Raw genomic sequence first — 17,585 nt, 5'->3', positions numbered from 1 at the left:
TAAAAGATAAGGGATCACGGGAAGATGGTGGTGTGAGTAGTTCAGAGGAAATCTCCTCCCCAAAACATATATATTTATGAAAATACAATAAATACAACTATTCCTAAAAGAGACACTAGTGGATGCAGTACAACAGCCAGGATACATCTACATCTGTGAGAACTCAACATCACATGAAGGGGGTAAGATACAAGCTGCGGCCAGGCGGGACCCGGACGCTCCCCCACCCCAGAACCCGGCGGGAAGAAAGGAGTTGGAACAGGGAGGGAGTGAAAGGCCAGGACTGCTAAACAACCAGCTCTAGAAATCCGCACCCAGAGCACAGACACAAAGTGCATGGGGGGCTGGATATTAGAGAAACAGAAAAGCAAAACCTGTGGGCAGGTCCCCGCAACTGGCACCCCTGAGACAAAAGAAAAGCAAGTGCTTTCTGCAAGTCTTAAAGAGACAGGGACCCCATAGCTGGATGAAGTCGTCCCCGCACACTTAGCCAGGAGCTGGGAATCCCGGGGAACCTTAGGCACCCTAAACCCTGGGGAGGCAGCACATCTCTGAAGCCCCTCATGGCACTAAGCAGCCTTCCAGTCATTCCTCCAACCGGTGCAGACCCTGACACACCGACCCAGTAGTGGGAGAGTGGCAGTGCGTGCCGGGGGCGGCGGCACCAGAAGGGACTAGGAGCAGATCGCATATGCCAATGGCCCCAGAGGGTACCAGGAGAGGCTTGTGCGAGCCCGCAGCGGCAACAACCAAACAGCCCGGGCGCATCTCGCGTGCACCGGCAGCAGTGGAGCGAGAGGAGCCCAGTAGAGGCCCAAGTGGGAGAGCCCCACGTGCACCTGCAGTGGATCCAGAGGGAGCAGGCGCGCTCCCAGTAACCGACTGGAATCCCAGCCCAATGCACAGCCACCCGAGCCAGACCCAAAGGCTGCTGCTGGTACACAGCTGCCCAGCAGGGGCGCCACTATCACAGAGGAGCACACCTGGCACACCTGCTACTCCCTGCAGGGCTGCGCACTGCTCTGACAGAGACCCGCCCACAGCAGCTTAGGGGATTAACCCAGTGGCTGCACTAGGAGTGCGGGTAACCGACACAGGCAGCGGAGAAGGGCAAGGCAACCAGCAAGCAGGAAAGGACTTTCTTCTCCCAGCTGACACACCCGCAACCTGCCTACAGCCACTGATATCACCATGAAAAGGCAAAAAAATTTAGTCCAGTCCAAGACAGTTCAGACAACACCTGAGAGAAGATCTGCAGATACAGACCTAACCAGTCTCCCTGAAAAAGAATTCAAAATAAAAATCATAAACATGCTGACAGAGCTGCATAGAAATATGCAAGAGCTAAGGGATGTGCGAGCTAAGGGATGTGTCTGGAGGGAGATTACAGACATCCGGAGGGAGATTACAGAAGTGAAACAAACTCTGGAAGGATTTATAAGCAGAATGGATAAGATGCAAGAAGCCATTGATGGAATAGAAACCAGTGAACAGGAATGCATAGAAGCTGATGCAGAGAGAGATAAAAGGATCTCCAGGAATGAAACAATATTAAGAGAACTGTGTGACCAACCCAAAAGGAACAATATCCACATTATAGGGGTACCAGAAGAAGAAGAGAGAGAAAAAGGGATAGAAAGTGTCTTTGAAGAAATAGTTACTGAGAACTTCCCAAAACTGGGGGAGGAAATAGTTGCTAAGACTATGGAGACACACAGAACTCCCGAGAGACAGGACCCAAAGAGGACAACACCAAGACACATAATAATTAAAATGGCAAAGATCAAGGACAAGGACAGAGTATTAGAGGCAGCCAGAGAGAAGAAAAAGGTCACCTACAAAGGAAAACACATCAGGCTATCATCAGACTTCTCAACAGAAACCTTACAGGCCAGAAGAGAATGGCATTATATATTTAATACAATGAATCTGAAGGGCCTAGAACCAAGGATACTGTATCCAGCGTGATTATCATTTAAATATGAAGGAGGGGTTAAACAATTCCCAGACAAGCAAAAGTTGAGGGAATTTGCCTCCTACAAACCACCTCTACAGGGTATCTTAGAGGGACTGCTCTACATGGGAGCACTCCTAAAAAGAGCACAGAACAAAACACCCAACATATGAAGAATGGAGGAGGAGGAATAAGAAGGGAGAGAAATAATAATCAGACTGTGTTTATAATAGCTCAATAAGTGAGTTAAGTTAGACAGTAAGGTAGTAAACAAGCCAACCTTGAACCTTTGGTAACCACGAATCTAAAGCCTGCAATGGCAATAAGTACGTATCTTTCAATAATCACCCTAAATGTAAATGGACTGAATACACCAATCAAAAGACACAGAGTAACAGAATGTATAAAAAAGCAAGACCCATCAATATGCTGCTTACAAGAGACTCACCTCAAAACCAAAGACATGCACAGATTAAAAGTCAAGGGATGGAAAAAGATATTTCATGCAAACAACAGAGAGGAAAAAGCAGGTGTTGCAATACTAGTATCAGACAAAATAGACCTCAAAATAAAGAAAGTAACAAGAGATAAAGAAGGACATTACATAATGTAAAGGGCTCAGTCCAACAAGAGGATATAACCTTTATACATATATATGCACCCAATACAGGAGCACTAATATATGTGAAACAAATACTAAAAGAATTAAAGGAGGAAATAGAATGCAATGCATTCTTTTTGGGAGACTTTTAACACACCACTCACTCCAAAGGACAGATCCATCAGACAGAAAATAAGTAAGGACACAGAGGCACTGAACAACACACTAGAACAGATAGACCTAATAGACATCTATAGAACTCTACATCCAAAAGCAACAGGATACACATTCTTCTCAAGTGCACATGGAACATTTTCCAGAATAGACCACATACTAGGCCACAAAAAGAGCCTCAGTAAATTCCAAAATATTGAGATCCTACCAACCAACTTTTCACACCACAAAGGTATAAAACTAGAAATAAATTGTACAAAGAAAGCAAAAAGGCTCACAAACACATGGAGGCTTAACAACATGCTCCTAAATAATCAATGGATCAATGACCAAATTAAAATGGAAATCCAGCAATATATGGAAACAAATGACAACAACAATACAAGGCCCCAACTTCTGTGGGATGCAGCGAAAGCAGTCTTAAGACGAAAGTATATAGCGATCCAGGCATATTTAAAGAAGGAAGAACAATCCCAAATGAATAGTCCAATGTCACAATTATCGAAATTGGAAAAAGAAGAACAAATGAGGCCTAAGGTCAGCAATGGAGGGACATAATAAAGATCAGAGAAGAAATAAATAAAATTGAGAAGAATAAAACAACAGAAAAAAATCAATGAAACCAAGAGCTGGTTCTTTGAGAAAATAAACAAAATAGATAAGCCTCTAGCCAGACTTATTAAGAGAAAAAGAGAGTCAACACATCAACAGAATCAGAAACGAGAAAGGAAATATCATGATGGACCCCACAGAAATACACAGAATTATTAGAGCATACTATGAAAACCTATATGCTAACAAGCTGGAAAACCTAGGAGAAATGGACAACTTCCTAGAAAAATACAAACTTCCAAGACTGACCCAGAAAGAAACAGAAAATCTAAACAGGCCAATTACCAGCAACAAAATTGAATCAGTAATCAAAAAACTACCCAAGAACAAAACCCCCGGGCCAGATGGATTTACCTCGGTATTTTATCAGACATACAGGGAAGACATAATACCCATTCTCCTTAAAGTTTACCAAAAAATAGAAGAGGAGGGAATACTCCCAAACTCATTCTATGAAGCCAACATCACCATAATACCAAAACCAGGCAAAGACCCCACTAAAAAAGAAAATTACAGACCAATATCCCTGATGAACGTAGATGCAAAAATACTCAACAAAATATTAGCAAATTGAATTCAAAAATACATCAGGAGGATCATACACCATGACCAAGTGGGATTCATCCCAGGGATGCAAGGATGGTACAACATTTGAAAATCCATCAACATCATCCACCACATCAACAAAAAGAAGGACAAAAACCACATGATCATCTCCATAGATGCTGAAAAAGCATTCGACAAAATTCAACATCCATTCATGATAAAAACTCTCAACAAAATGGGCATAGAGGGCAAGTACCTCAACATAATAAAGGCTATATATGATAAATCCACAGCTAACATCATACTGAACAGCGAGAGGCTGAAAGCTTTTCCTCTGAGATTGGGAACAAGACAGGAATGCCCACTCTCCCCACTGTTATTCAACATAGTACTGGAGGTCCTAGCCACGGCAATCAGACAAAACAAAGAAATACAAGGAATCCAGATTGGTAAAGAAGTCAAACTGTCACTATTTGCAGATGACATGATATTGTACATAAAAAACCCTAAAGACTCCACTCCAAAACTATTAGAACTAATAACGGAATTCAGCAAAGTTGTAGGATACAAAATTAACACACAGAAATCTGAAGCTTTCCTATAAACTAACAATGAACTAATAGAAAGAGAAATCAGGAAAACAATTCCACTCACTATAGCATCAAAAAGAATAAAAGACCTAGGAATAAACCTAACCAAGGAAGTGAAAGACCTATACCCAGAAAACTACAAGACACTCTTAAGAGAAATTAAAGAGTTCACTAACAAATGGAAATTCATCCCATGCTCTTGGCTAGGAAGAATTAGTATCATCAAAATGGCCATCCTGCCCAAAGCAATATACAGATTTGATGCAATCCCTATCAAGTTACCAACAGCATTCTTCAATGAACTGGAACAAATAGTTCAAAAATTCATATGGAATCACCAAAGACCCCGAATAGCCAAAGCAATCCTGAGAAGGAAGAATAAAGTGGGGGGGGGATCTCGCTCCCCAACTTCAAGCTCTACTACAAAGCCACAGTAATCAAGACAATTTGGTACTGGCACAAGAACAGAGCCACAGACCAGTGGAACAGAATAGAGACTCCAGACATTAACCCAAACATGTATGGTCAATTAATATATGATAAAGGAGCCATGGACATACAATGGGGAAATGACAGTCTCTTCAACAGATGGTGCTGGCAAAACTGGACAGCTACATGTAAGAGAATGAAACTGGATCACTGTCTAACCCCATACACAAAAGTAAATTCAAAATGGATCAAAGACTTGAATGTAAGTCATGAAACCATAAAACTCTTAGAAAAAAACATAGGCAAAAATCTCATGCACATAAGCATGAGTGACTTCTTCATGAACATATCTCCCCAGGCAAGGGAAACAAAGGCAAAAATGAACAAGTGGGACTATATCAAGCTAAAAAACTTCTGTACAGCAAAGGACACCATCAATAGAACAAAAACGTATCCTACAGTATGGGAGAATGTATTCATAAATGACAGATCCGATAAAGGATTGACATCCAAAATATATAAAGAGCTCACACACCTCAACAAACAAAAAGCAAATAATCCAATTAAAAAATGGGCAGAGGAGCTGAATAGACAGTTCTCTAAAGAAGAAATCCAGATGGCCAACAGGCATATGAAAAGATGCTCCACATCGCTAATCATCAGAGAAATGCGAATTAAAACCACAATGAGATATCACCTCACACCAGTAAGGATCACCATCATCAAAAAGACAAACAACAACAAATGTTGGCGAGGTTGTGGAGAAAGGGGAACCCTCCTGCACTGCTGGTGGGAATGTAAATTAGTTCAACCATTGTGGAAAGCAGTAAGGAGGCTCCTCAAAATGCTCAAAATAGAAATACCATTTGACCCAGGAATTCCACTTCTAGGAATTTACCCTAAGAATGCAGCACTCCAGTTTGAAAAAGACAGATGCACCCATATGTTTTTCACTGCACTATTTACAATAGCCAAGAAATGGAAGTAACCTAAATGTCCATCAGTAGATGAATGGATAAAGAAGATGTGGTACATATACACAATGGATTATTACTCAGCCATAAGAAGAAAACAAATCCTACCATTAGCAACAACATGGATGGAGCTAGAGGGTATTATGCTCAGTGAAATAAGCCAGGCAGAGAAAGACAAGTACCAAATGATTTCACTCATATGTAGAGTATAAGAACAAAGGAAAACTGGAGGAACAAAACAGCAGCAGAATCATAGAACCCAAGAATGGACTAATAGTTACCAAAGGGAAAGGGAGTGGGGATGATGGGTGGGAAGGGAGGGATAAGGGCGGGGAAAAAGAAAGAGGACATTACGATTAGCATGTATAGTGTGTGTGTAGGGGGAGGCGCAGGGAGGGCTGTGCAACACAGAGAAGACAAGTAGTGATTTTACAGCATCTTACTACACAGATGGACAGTGACTGTGAAGGGGTATGTGGGGGGGACTTGGTGAAGGGGGGAGCCTAATAAACATAATGTTCTTCATGTAATTGTAGATTAATGATACCAAAATAAAAATAAAATAAAATTAATTAATTAATTTTAAAAAGTATATAAAAGATAATCATGGAGCTCTTATGTTGTGTTAAATCACATTGAAGCATAGGACTTGCTAAATAATCTTTTATATTTCAGAGATCCTTGAGCCTTGCTACTTCACATTTGGTCTGTAGGCCAGCAGCAGCAGTGTCATTGGGAGTTTGTTAGAAATACAGAATCTCCTGATCTCCTGAATCAAAATTTGTATTTTCATAAGATCCATAGGTGATTTGTATGCATATTCAAAACTGAGAAGCATTTCTTTAGAGCAGTAACTCTCAACTTTGGTGCATGTTGAATTCACCTGGGAGTTTCAAAAATGCTAGTGCATGAGACCTACTCACCAAGATTCTGATTTAATTGATCTGGAGTGTGACCTGTTCTCAGAGGTACAGCTCTCCAGTGATTGTAGTGTACAGCCAGATTGGAAATCATTGGTTTAAACAATACTTCGTCATAATGTGTTGCTCATTTCTTATCTGGGAAAGCTGTGTAGCAATGAGGCTGATCAAGTAATGAGCTAAGGAGGTGCCTTAGGTAAAAAAAAAAAAAGCCCCTTGCTACCTGTCCATAGAGTCAGACTTGTCCAAAATGGTGGGTTATCAGGAATTGGGAAGTCATTTTAAAAAATAGATTCCTGTATCTCACCTCTAGAGATTTTAATATAAGATGCTTGAGGTGGACCCCGGAAATCTGTATTTTAATAGGAACTGCCATAGCAGCTGGTTCAAAGATCATATATTGAAATTACTGACCTAGAGACTGATCACAATTCAAAAGATTGAGCATAAGTAATATACATCAGCCCCTTCTGTTTGAAACTATGGTTGCATATACATACATACATACCTTAGAGGTTTAGGTAGTAAAGTTCAGAGATCTCCTTGGTGAATAACTGAGTTAGAATCTGTGAAGTGTTTAGCATTACACTTACTTTGTCACAGGAGTGAGCACTCAGTGACTGCATGGAATGTGAGAGGGAAGGTGTTTTGCCTGTTTTTCATCACTTTATCCACCAGACTTTGAAGACTCAATGGATACATAGGAGGCACCAAATTGTTTATTGAATAAATGAATTCTATTTCCTAGACCTTAAACACTGAGACTCAAAGCTTGTGCTCTGGAGTTAGATGAAGCTATGTTTGTGTGACTTGCTCACAATATGAACTGTATGAGTTACTTAACTTTTCTGAAGTGCAGTTTCTTTACCTGTCACATGGCAATTACAGGCATGCTCATAATGTGTTTAAAGTATTCAGTACACTACTCAATAAATGTTATATACCACTCTTTTATTATAAGCACCACGATTATTATAATTGCGTTGATTTTGCTCTGACTGTGAACATTTGGTAATCAATTCCCAAACCCTATTTTGATGCTGTCTAGGCCGATGTCTGTGTATAATTACACTGACTTACATATTACGTTTAATTTCTCTCAGACTCACTGGAATGTGGCAAGTTCTTCAATAATCTATAGGGTGGAGAGAAAAAAGTTAGACCAACTATGTGCCCATCACTGTTTAAGGCATTTGATATTCATACATTGGTTCTTCACAAGAACAGTGTTGAGTAGGTGTTAATTTTTCCATTTACATGTGAGGAATTTAAACTCAAAAGTTAAATAACTGGCTCAGCATTATGCAAACAAGGTATTGTCTACATTTTCATTTAGCAATTCTGCTTCCCTGGTCTCTTAGTGGAACATTTCATTAATATTTTGGGTTATACAGTATAAAATTAGCTCATTTCTCACTTCCTTTCCAATGTCAGGTTTCTCTTTTAAAAAGCCTTTAGCTTGCAACTATTCAGTTCTTTACACCTACTCTCTTAGATCTTTTGAAAAATATGAGTATATTTATTTCAAAAACTAAATACTTTGTCACTCATACCCTAAAGAAGGTTAAGCCTTCCTTTTCCTTTTGAAAAGGAAATGGATTTAATTGGAAAGACACATAGTATCAACTCAGAGTTAAAGTTCTTAATCTTGTTTAAGACAAACATGTATTTTTTAAATGTAATATTAATTTCCTAATTGTTTTTATGTATCTTTCTTTTAGGATCCTTCCTGAGCGTTTCCTGACAATTTTAAAACAAAAGATCAATGTTAGGTTTGATGCAGTTATTGGATATAAAACTAAAGAACACTAAGTCCTACATGGACTATATTCTACATTTAGTTGATGTCAAGTAACTGAGTCAAAAATGCCTATTTTCCAAAACATCTCTATTTCTGAATAATGTAACTTAGACTCTTCTCCATACATTAGCTCTAAATAATAAGTAGTAAATAAATCTAATTTACCAGATTTAAATTGATTTCTTCTAATATTAACCAGAATTTTAGTGTTTGGACTTTGCTTTTCCTAGTTATCTTTTTTTCTTCAATAGCACCTTTTGAGGCCCTTGGCAGTCTTCACTTATTGCCATTTGTTCTTTAGCTAAAGCTAATTTTACATAATACAAAGAGAGAAATATTTTAGGAACTAATCTTATAGAAAATGGAGAAAAAGAACAAAAACAGGTTGACAATAATTTCCAAGATTTTGTAGCTCATCTGAAGGCTTTGCAGAATTTGTATTATAAATGCTTAAGATATATTTTTATTTTTAATCACACTTAAATTTTCTATAATTCACGTGTTTCCTTTTCTATTCTACATAAAAACAGAAACTTCAAGCTCTCTATAATAAAGGATTTTATCTTGTGGCATTTCACAATGAATTTCAAGTAATATAAGAAATATAGCTCAACCATTTCATCCTATGCATTACCACTCTATTTCCTGAGATACCTCACATTCCAGTCCAAACATTTCAGCACAAGGAAACTAGAGACGGATATGTAATGCAAGTATAAAATGTATCACTGGGATTTGAGGCAGAGAATTGGGAAAATGTACCCCTAAATGGCAACAATAATAAATGAATCAAACCTAAACTTTTGGTGTTGCCATTTTTTTGTCTTGAGCAGAACAAGAGTTAACCTTCAAATTAAAGGAAAATGGATTATGTAATCAAAGGTCCTTTTTTTTTTTTTTTAGTATTTGGAAATTTCTCAGATATAAGTGAGGCTCAGTGAGATGAGACTATACATCAGAATTATGAATTGAAAAAAAATGAGTAGGTTTGTTGGGTTGCTATTAAAGAATATTTTCAAGATTATGTTAAATACATACATGAGGTAAGGAATGTTGGTCCTTACATCAGAAAGTCATACTCAGAAAACATAAATCACAATCACTGACCCTTGTGAAATTTAGTGAATGAGTCACATTTAGGTTAAGAAACTTCATAGTAAAGGATTTTGATCCTGTTTCTAAGCAGAAACTATTATCTATTCGATAAAGTATCAGGTACTGTCCTAAATTCTTGATTTAGTCAACAAGTAATCTCATCAGTGTCATTGCAGATTATAAGGATCATATAGTAATCTAAGGAGTGTTATACTATAGATTCTATATATAGAAGAAAATTTCACAGAAGATATTATTCCTCCAATAAATTTCTCCCTCCTCCCTGTCAATTACCTTCTTCTAATACAAAGCAAAATACAATCGCTGATGGACTATATTCTACATTTAGTTGATGTAAATACACATCTAGATTTAAATATATATCAAAAATGCCTGCTTTCCAAACATCATTATATTTGCATAACATAGATTCTTCTCCATCCATTAGCCATACTCTACTAGTACTCTACTGGAGTATCTGTGACTTAACAGTTTAAAGATTCACCTACACCCTGTTCTGATAGCAGAGAATGACACAAGAAGGTGGAGAGTCCATTACTGTCAGTTTATAACTCATTTTGAGATAGATGTTATTGTTTATTCTTTTGATTACATTATACATTTTCCAGCTTCCCGGGTGAAACAGTGAAGTAGGCTAGGAGAAAGCCTTTAGTGAAACTTAGTATGACAACTGAGGTACCAAGTACAATGAGAACTTTCCTCTTTCCACAGCATGTTTTGGCTCTTCATACACTTGTCTAAAATTAATACTTAGATGAACTTTGGCATTATTTCACAATGAGAAATAAGTACTACTTTCTTGGGTATTTTTCTGACAGAATTGCGATCAGTCCATTTTACTAAACGTTAACAATTACTGGAGGCAGAAAAAAGGTGGCAGGGTAGGAAGACAAAGCGGAAAGCCCCTCCCACACACCAAGAAAGCAACTACAGCAAATACAACTAACCCTAAAAATGATCTGAAGACTCAGTACAGACCACCTGCACCTAGTAAAGAAAAGACCACACAGAAGGTACAATGGCAGAACCACAATCGAGTGGAACCCAAGCCCTTCCCCCATCCCAGCTCACAGGCATGAGGAAGAAGGACAGAGTGGGGAAGGGATAGGCACTCAGGAACTCTGCACACCTGGCCCTGGAGATCAGCTCTGGCAGCATAAGTCCGCATTGCACTGGGTTCTGGTGATTAGCAGGGCTTGACGTCAGGGACAGTTGGAACACTCTGGGAAGGCTGAAACTCCAACCATTTGTGGAGAACAGCATGCTCCACTGGCCCTACTGAGACCCAAAACAGAGGCAGAAGTTTGAAAACTTTGCCAGCAGTGGGAGAGGTACCAGAGGGACAAGGGTTGGATGGAGCTCTCACCACAGGAGAAAGGGCAAGTAGATGACACCTCCCCAGCCCTCCCTCAACCTGATGGGTCAGGCACAGGAGCCCCAAATACTCCATTCCCCTTGCTACAGGCTCAGCCCTGAGGTACTTTCCTACACACCATCTTCTTACCCCAACAGGTTTAGACCTTTGCTGCATGGCAGGTAGAGAGAGACTTCGCTGTCTGACAGGCAGATACAAGCTTTCCCAGCTTTCTCAGCCCTATCTCAGCCCAACATGGGAAGCACCTGTGGGAGGCAGCTCTAAGTGCTCCTTCCTTATCCGGAGTGGCCCAGCCTGGTGCCATGCACCAGAACTGCTGTTTGACTTCATGCAGGTGAGCCCTGCCTCAGCGAGACTGGCTGCCACATGACCATGCACCATGCTGGACCTGCCACTCACAGAGCAAACCACCCCAGAGTGCCATGTCCACCACACACACCTCATTAGCCCAATGGCACCATTGTCACTGCAGGGCCCAGCCAGCAGTGATCCTAGCAGAAGCACTGCTGCTCTGCTCACAAAGGGCCGACTGAGGTGCATTGCAATCTGGTGGGACTGAGATAGACCACTGACAGCAGACAGAAAGGCACCCAGCCCATAGACCACCAATAGCAACTGGGCCTCCAAAGCAAAGTAGAACCACACAATGGAGAGTAAAGAGTCTTGAGCTTCTAGGCACAAAGGACATTTATTCATAAAGCCATCACTCTCTACAGCAGGAAGCAGACCAGATCCATCTAATACATAGAAAGAAACACAGAAACCCTGACAAAATGAGGAGGAATATGTTCCAAACAAAAAAGCAGGATAAGACACCAGAAAGAGGACTAAGTGAAATGTAGATCACCTATTTTCTGGATAAAGATTTTAAAGTAACAGGTGTAAATATGCTCACTGATCTGCAGAAAAGTATTGAAGATCTCAGGGAGGACTTCAACAAAGACATGCAAGAGCTGAAAGAGAGCCACTCAGAGCTGAAGAATACAGTGACTGAAATGAAATATACAACAGAGGGAATGAATAATAGATTGATGCAAGTAGAGAAGACAATGAATTAGATGGAAATTAGACCACAGGAAAACAAGAAAGCTGAGGAACAGAGAGAAAAAAGAATATCTAGGAATGAAAGAATGATAAAATAGCTCTTTGACAACTACAAATGAAACAATATTCAGATAATCGGAGTACTAAAAGGAGAAGAGAGAGACAAAGAGATAGTCTCCTTGAAGGAATAATTGTTGGAACCAATTTCCTTCCCCAATCTGAGGAAGAAAATAGACACTCAGGTCATGGAAGCTCCTAGAGCCTCTTAAAAAAGAAATGCCAGGAAGAACACACCAAGCTATATAATAATTATTATGACAAATATTAAGAATAAGGAGAGACTATTGAAAGCAGCAGAGAAGAACAAAGATTACTTATAAGGGAAACCCCATTAGGCTATCAGCAGACTTCTCAACAGAAACTTCACAGGAAAAAAGGGAGTGGCATGAAATATTTAATGTTCTGAAACAGAAGGTCCTTCAACCAAGAATCCTCTACCCAGAAAGATTATCATTCAAATTTAAAGGAGAGATCAAACACTTCCCAGATAAGTGAAGGCTGAAGGAATTTATAACCACTAAACTTGCATGTTAAAGGGTCATCCACAGATGGAAATGTTCCTAAGTCTAAATAGTTTTCACCAGTGAAAATAAACCCACAGTAAATGTAGTAGACCAATTACTTACCAAGCAAGTATGACATTTAAAACTAAACAAAAGTAGTAAAACCAACTATACACAAAATCAGTCAAGAAACACACAAAAAATGCAGATTATGACATCTAATACATAAAGTGTGAGGGAGGAAGAAGAAAAGTATTTTTCAATTATGCTTGAAATAGAGCAATCACTGTCACTATTCATAGATGACATGATATTATACATAGAAAACCCTAAAGACTCCACCAAAAAACTGATAGAACTAATAACTGAATTCAGCAAAGTAGCAGGATACAAAATGAATACACAGAAATTTGTTGCATTCCTATATACTAACAATGAACTAGCAGAAAGAGAAATCAGGAAAACAACTCCATTTACAATTGCATCAAAAAGAATAAAATACCTTAGAATAAAGCTAACTAAGGAGGTGATAAACCTATATTCTGAAAACTACAAGACACTCATGAGAGAAATTAAAGAAGACACTAATAAATGGAAATCTATCCTGTGCTCATGGATAGGAAAAATTAATATTGTCTAAATGACCATCCTTCCCAAAGCAATTATAGATTCAATGCAATCCCCATCAAAATACTGACAGCATTCTTCAATAACTAGAACAAATAGTTCTAAAACTCACATGGAACCACAAAAGACCCTGAATAGCCAAAGCAAGTCTGAGAAAGAAGAGCAAAGCCACCTGACTTCAAGCTCTACTACAAAGTCACAGTACTCAAAACAGTTTGGTACTGGCACAGAAATAGACCCATAGATCAATGGAAAAAAATGGAGAGCCCAGATATAAACCCACACAAATATGGTCAATTAATATATGATATAGAAGCCATGGATATACAATGGGGAAATGACAGACACTTCAACAACTGGTGTTGGCAAAACTGGACAGCTACATATAAGAGTATGAAACTGGATTACCGTCTACATCCATACACAAAGTAAACTTGAAATGGATCAAAGATGTGAATGTAAGTCATGAGACCGTAAAACTCCTAGAAGAAAACATGGACAAAAATCTCTTGAATATAAGCATGAGCGATATTTTCCTAGACACATCTCCTCAGGCAAGGAAAACAAAGTAAAAAATGAACAAGTGGGACTATATCAAACTGAAAAGCTTCTGTACAGCAAATGACACCATCAGCAGAACAGACGGAATCCTATAGTATGGGAGAATATATTCATAAATGACTCTTCTCATAAGGGGTCAACATCCAGAATACATAAAGAATTCATTGCCTCAACACCAAAAAAGAAATAACCTGATTTAAAAAATGTGTGGAGGACCTGAACAGACACTTCTTCAAAGAAGAAATACAGATGGCCAATAGGCATATGAAAAGATGATTCACATCAGTAATCATCAGGGAAATGCAAATCAAAACCACAATGAGATATCACTTCACACTGGTTAGAATGGCCACCATCCAAAAGACAAGAAACAACAAATCCTGGCAAGAATGAAAAGAAATAGGAACCCACTTACACTGTTCATGGGAATGTAAATTGGTGTAACCACTGTGGAAAGAAGTATAGAGTTTCCTCAAAAATTTGAATATAGAAATATCATTTGACCCAGTAATTCTACTCCTGGGAATTTACCCAAAGAAAACAAAATCCATGATTTGAAAAGATGTATGCATCCCTATGCTTATCGCCTTACTATTTGTAATAGCTAAGATATGGAAGCAACCTAAGTGTCCATCAACAAATGAATGGATAAAGAAGAAGTGGTATATATACACAATGGAATATTATTCAGCCATAAAAAGAAAAGAAATCCTGTATTTGCAGCAACATGGATGGATCTATATCGTATTATGCTCAATGAAATAAGCCAGGCAAAGAAAAACAAATAACATATGATTTCACTTATTTGTGGACTATAAAAACAAAACAAAACATAATGAACAAAACAGCATTAGACTCATAGACACTGAGAAGTGACTAAGGTTACCAAGGGCAAGGGGTGGGGGAGGGGGATAAAAGGGCACAATAATTCACAATCACAATGTAAGCTGATCACAGGGGCTGTTGAACCACTGTGATGTACAAAAAAAGAGAGAAAAGATTGCATATCAACTATACTTCAATAAAAAATAAAATAAATGTTAACCACATGCTTGAGGAACAGGTTGTCATTTAATTCCCCCTGCAATTCTGTGTAGTAGGCATTTTTGAAGAACTTGAAGTAGCTTTGATGCAGCAGCAATAAGCAGGAACCCAAAACCTTAGAGGCTGGAGCCCTAACTGCTGGAACGTGAATGAATGCTGTAGGGGCTCTGGATCTTGTCTGTACATTTTTTAAAAAGGCTTACTCTAATTTAAGAATATCAGGCAATTACTGCTGTGATGCTAAGTCTGAAGACTTTTAACTGTTATTTGAATGAAGTTAATCCTAACTTTAAACTCACTTCTCAACAGTTTGGTGGGAAAATTCATCTTAGCCATCAATAGGCTATATCTGAGTGGCACCCTAAAATCAAAGAGGTTTGCATTGTCTTGGGATAAATGGGGAAAGACTCCTCTTAGTTACTGGCTATCATGGTACTCTGGATCCTAAGCTAGGACCTGGATGACAAGTAGCTCTTTCTTTTGTGGGGTACAGAAATCCTGACTGGTAAGGAATTAACCCTCTCTGGACCATAGAGCAGAATACTCTTCCCCACCCCTGTCCCCGTGCCACCATTCTCACTTGACATAAATCTGCTCTTTTTAATGGAAACAAGGATTAGAAAGAGTGGGCAATCACTTTAATCACAAAGAAAGGGTTAATAATGACCTTAAGTACATCTTCAACCCCAACTTCGCTAGTGAGTACGTGGCTAATAAGGATTTTACTGTGGGGAAAAGGATTCCCCCACAATCCTTTATTAAGGATTAATAATAATAAATTATTAAGAGCCTCCTCTCCCAGGCTGAGTGATACATATACTGCCTTGAACAATTCTATGTGGTAGATATTATTATCCCCATTTTAAACATGAGGTAAGTATAGCCCATAGAGGTTTAACAAATGTACCTGAAGTAACATGGTTACCTAGAGGTCAAGCTGAGGATTTGAATCCAAGTTTGCTGCCATCGGTATCCTACAGCCTCAGTGAAATTCTTGAGGAGTTAAACCATTACGCTCAACAAGCTCTACTTCCTTTTACCCAAGTTTTCCTTGGTATTCAAACAATATTCCAAAATTAGCCAGTGACCATCTCTGATGGTGACTGATACTCTTTCAGCTAGGCATTATTATTTTTTTTTTGAGAGGGCATCTCTCATATTTATTGATCAAATGGTTGTTAACAACAATAAAATTCTGTATAGGGAACTCAATGCATAATCATTAATCAAACTCAATCCTAATTTTCAACAGTCTCCAATCTTCTGAAGCATAATGAACCAGTTCTTACATGGTAAACAAGTTCTTAACACAGTGAGTAAGTTCTTACATGGTGAACAGTGCAAGGGCAGTCATATCACAGAAACTTTCAGTTTTGATCACACATCATGAACTATAAACAATCAAGTCAGATATGATTATTCATTTGATTTTTATACTTGATTTATATGTGAATCCCACATTTCTCCCTTATTTTTTTTTAATTAAATGCTGAAGTGGTAGGTAGATGCAAGATAAAGGTAGAAAACATAATTTAGTGCTGTAAGAGGGCGAATGTAGATGATCAGGTGTGTGCCTATAGACTAAGTATTAATCCAAGCTAGACAAGGGCAACAAAACATCCACGGATGCAGAAGATTTCTCTCAAAACAGGGGGGGTGAGGTTCTAAGCCTCACCTCTGTTGATCCCCAATTTCTCACCTGATGGCCCCCCTGCGACTGTGCCTGTCTTAGGTTGTTCCTCCCTTGAGGAATCTTACCCATCTCTGGCTAACCAGCTGTCTTCCGGGGCCATACAGGGAAATGTAAAGTTGGTAAGTGAGAGAGAAGCAATATTCTTTGAAAAGGTTAGCTTTTTACTTCTTTGCAGATTTATGCCCTGTGGCTTCTATGTCCATCAGCTAGGCATTATTTTAAGGTGGACTAGAATGCTGCAGCACGCATCCCTAATTACTCCACCTGAAAAAGGTCTAGCCTGGCTCAGCCCAACATCACCACAGTGTAAAGTACTTAAAAACTTAAACTATTACTATTATTATTTGATTTATACAACATTTACAACTTGCAAAGCCACTTCATATATATGCCCTCTTACTTGATCCTTATATCCACTTGTGTTTGGGTCTGTGAGGGGAGGTGGAGCTTGTGATATGTGGTGAGGGCCTGTGTTGGGTAAAAACATTTTACCCAAAAGTACTTATTTTTATCTTGATTTTCCAGATAAGGAAACTGAGGCACAGAAAAGAATAAAAGGGACTGCCTAAAATCACACCACTTTTTTTTATTGTGGTAAAATATACATAACTTAAAAGTTACCATTTTAACTATTTTTAAATGTAGAATCCATAGGAACAGAAGTACAGCAGAGAGAATGCAGTCAATAATACTATAATATCTTTCTATGTTGACAGATAGTAACTACACTTATTGGAGGAAGCATTTAATAGTGTGGATAACTGTCAAATCACTATGTTGTGTATCTGAAACCAATATAATATTGTATATCATCTATATTTCAATAAAATAAACAAATGTACAGTTCAGTGGCTTAAGTATATTCACATTGTTATACAACCACCACCAACATTCATCTCCAGAATTTTTCCATCACTGCGAAGTGAAATCCATACCCTTTAAAGAGTAACTCCTCATTCTT

The 17,585-nt window shown here is 38.7% G+C and overlaps 1 protein-coding gene across 1 annotated transcript in view; it reads left to right on the top strand.

The window, feature by feature from the left end:
- HSD17B11 (hydroxysteroid 17-beta dehydrogenase 11) overlaps window positions 1-9,401 on the top strand; it is a 47,724-nt gene extending 38,323 nt beyond the window's left edge. The window contains exon 7 of the mRNA XM_036895924.2: window positions 8,522-9,401. Within this exon, the coding sequence (XP_036751819.2) occupies window positions 8,522-8,612 (91 nt within the window). The 3' untranslated portion in view covers window positions 8,613-9,401. The remainder of the gene's footprint in view (window positions 1-8,521) is intronic.
- Window positions 9,402-17,585: the final 8,184 nt, after the last annotated feature.

The sequence above is a fragment of the Manis pentadactyla genome, chromosome 5, assembly GCF_030020395.1.
Source record: "Manis pentadactyla isolate mManPen7 chromosome 5, mManPen7.hap1, whole genome shotgun sequence".
Lineage (NCBI taxonomy): Eukaryota > Metazoa > Chordata > Mammalia > Pholidota > Manidae > Manis > Manis pentadactyla.
This window is presented reverse-complemented; position numbering and strand designations above follow the sequence as displayed.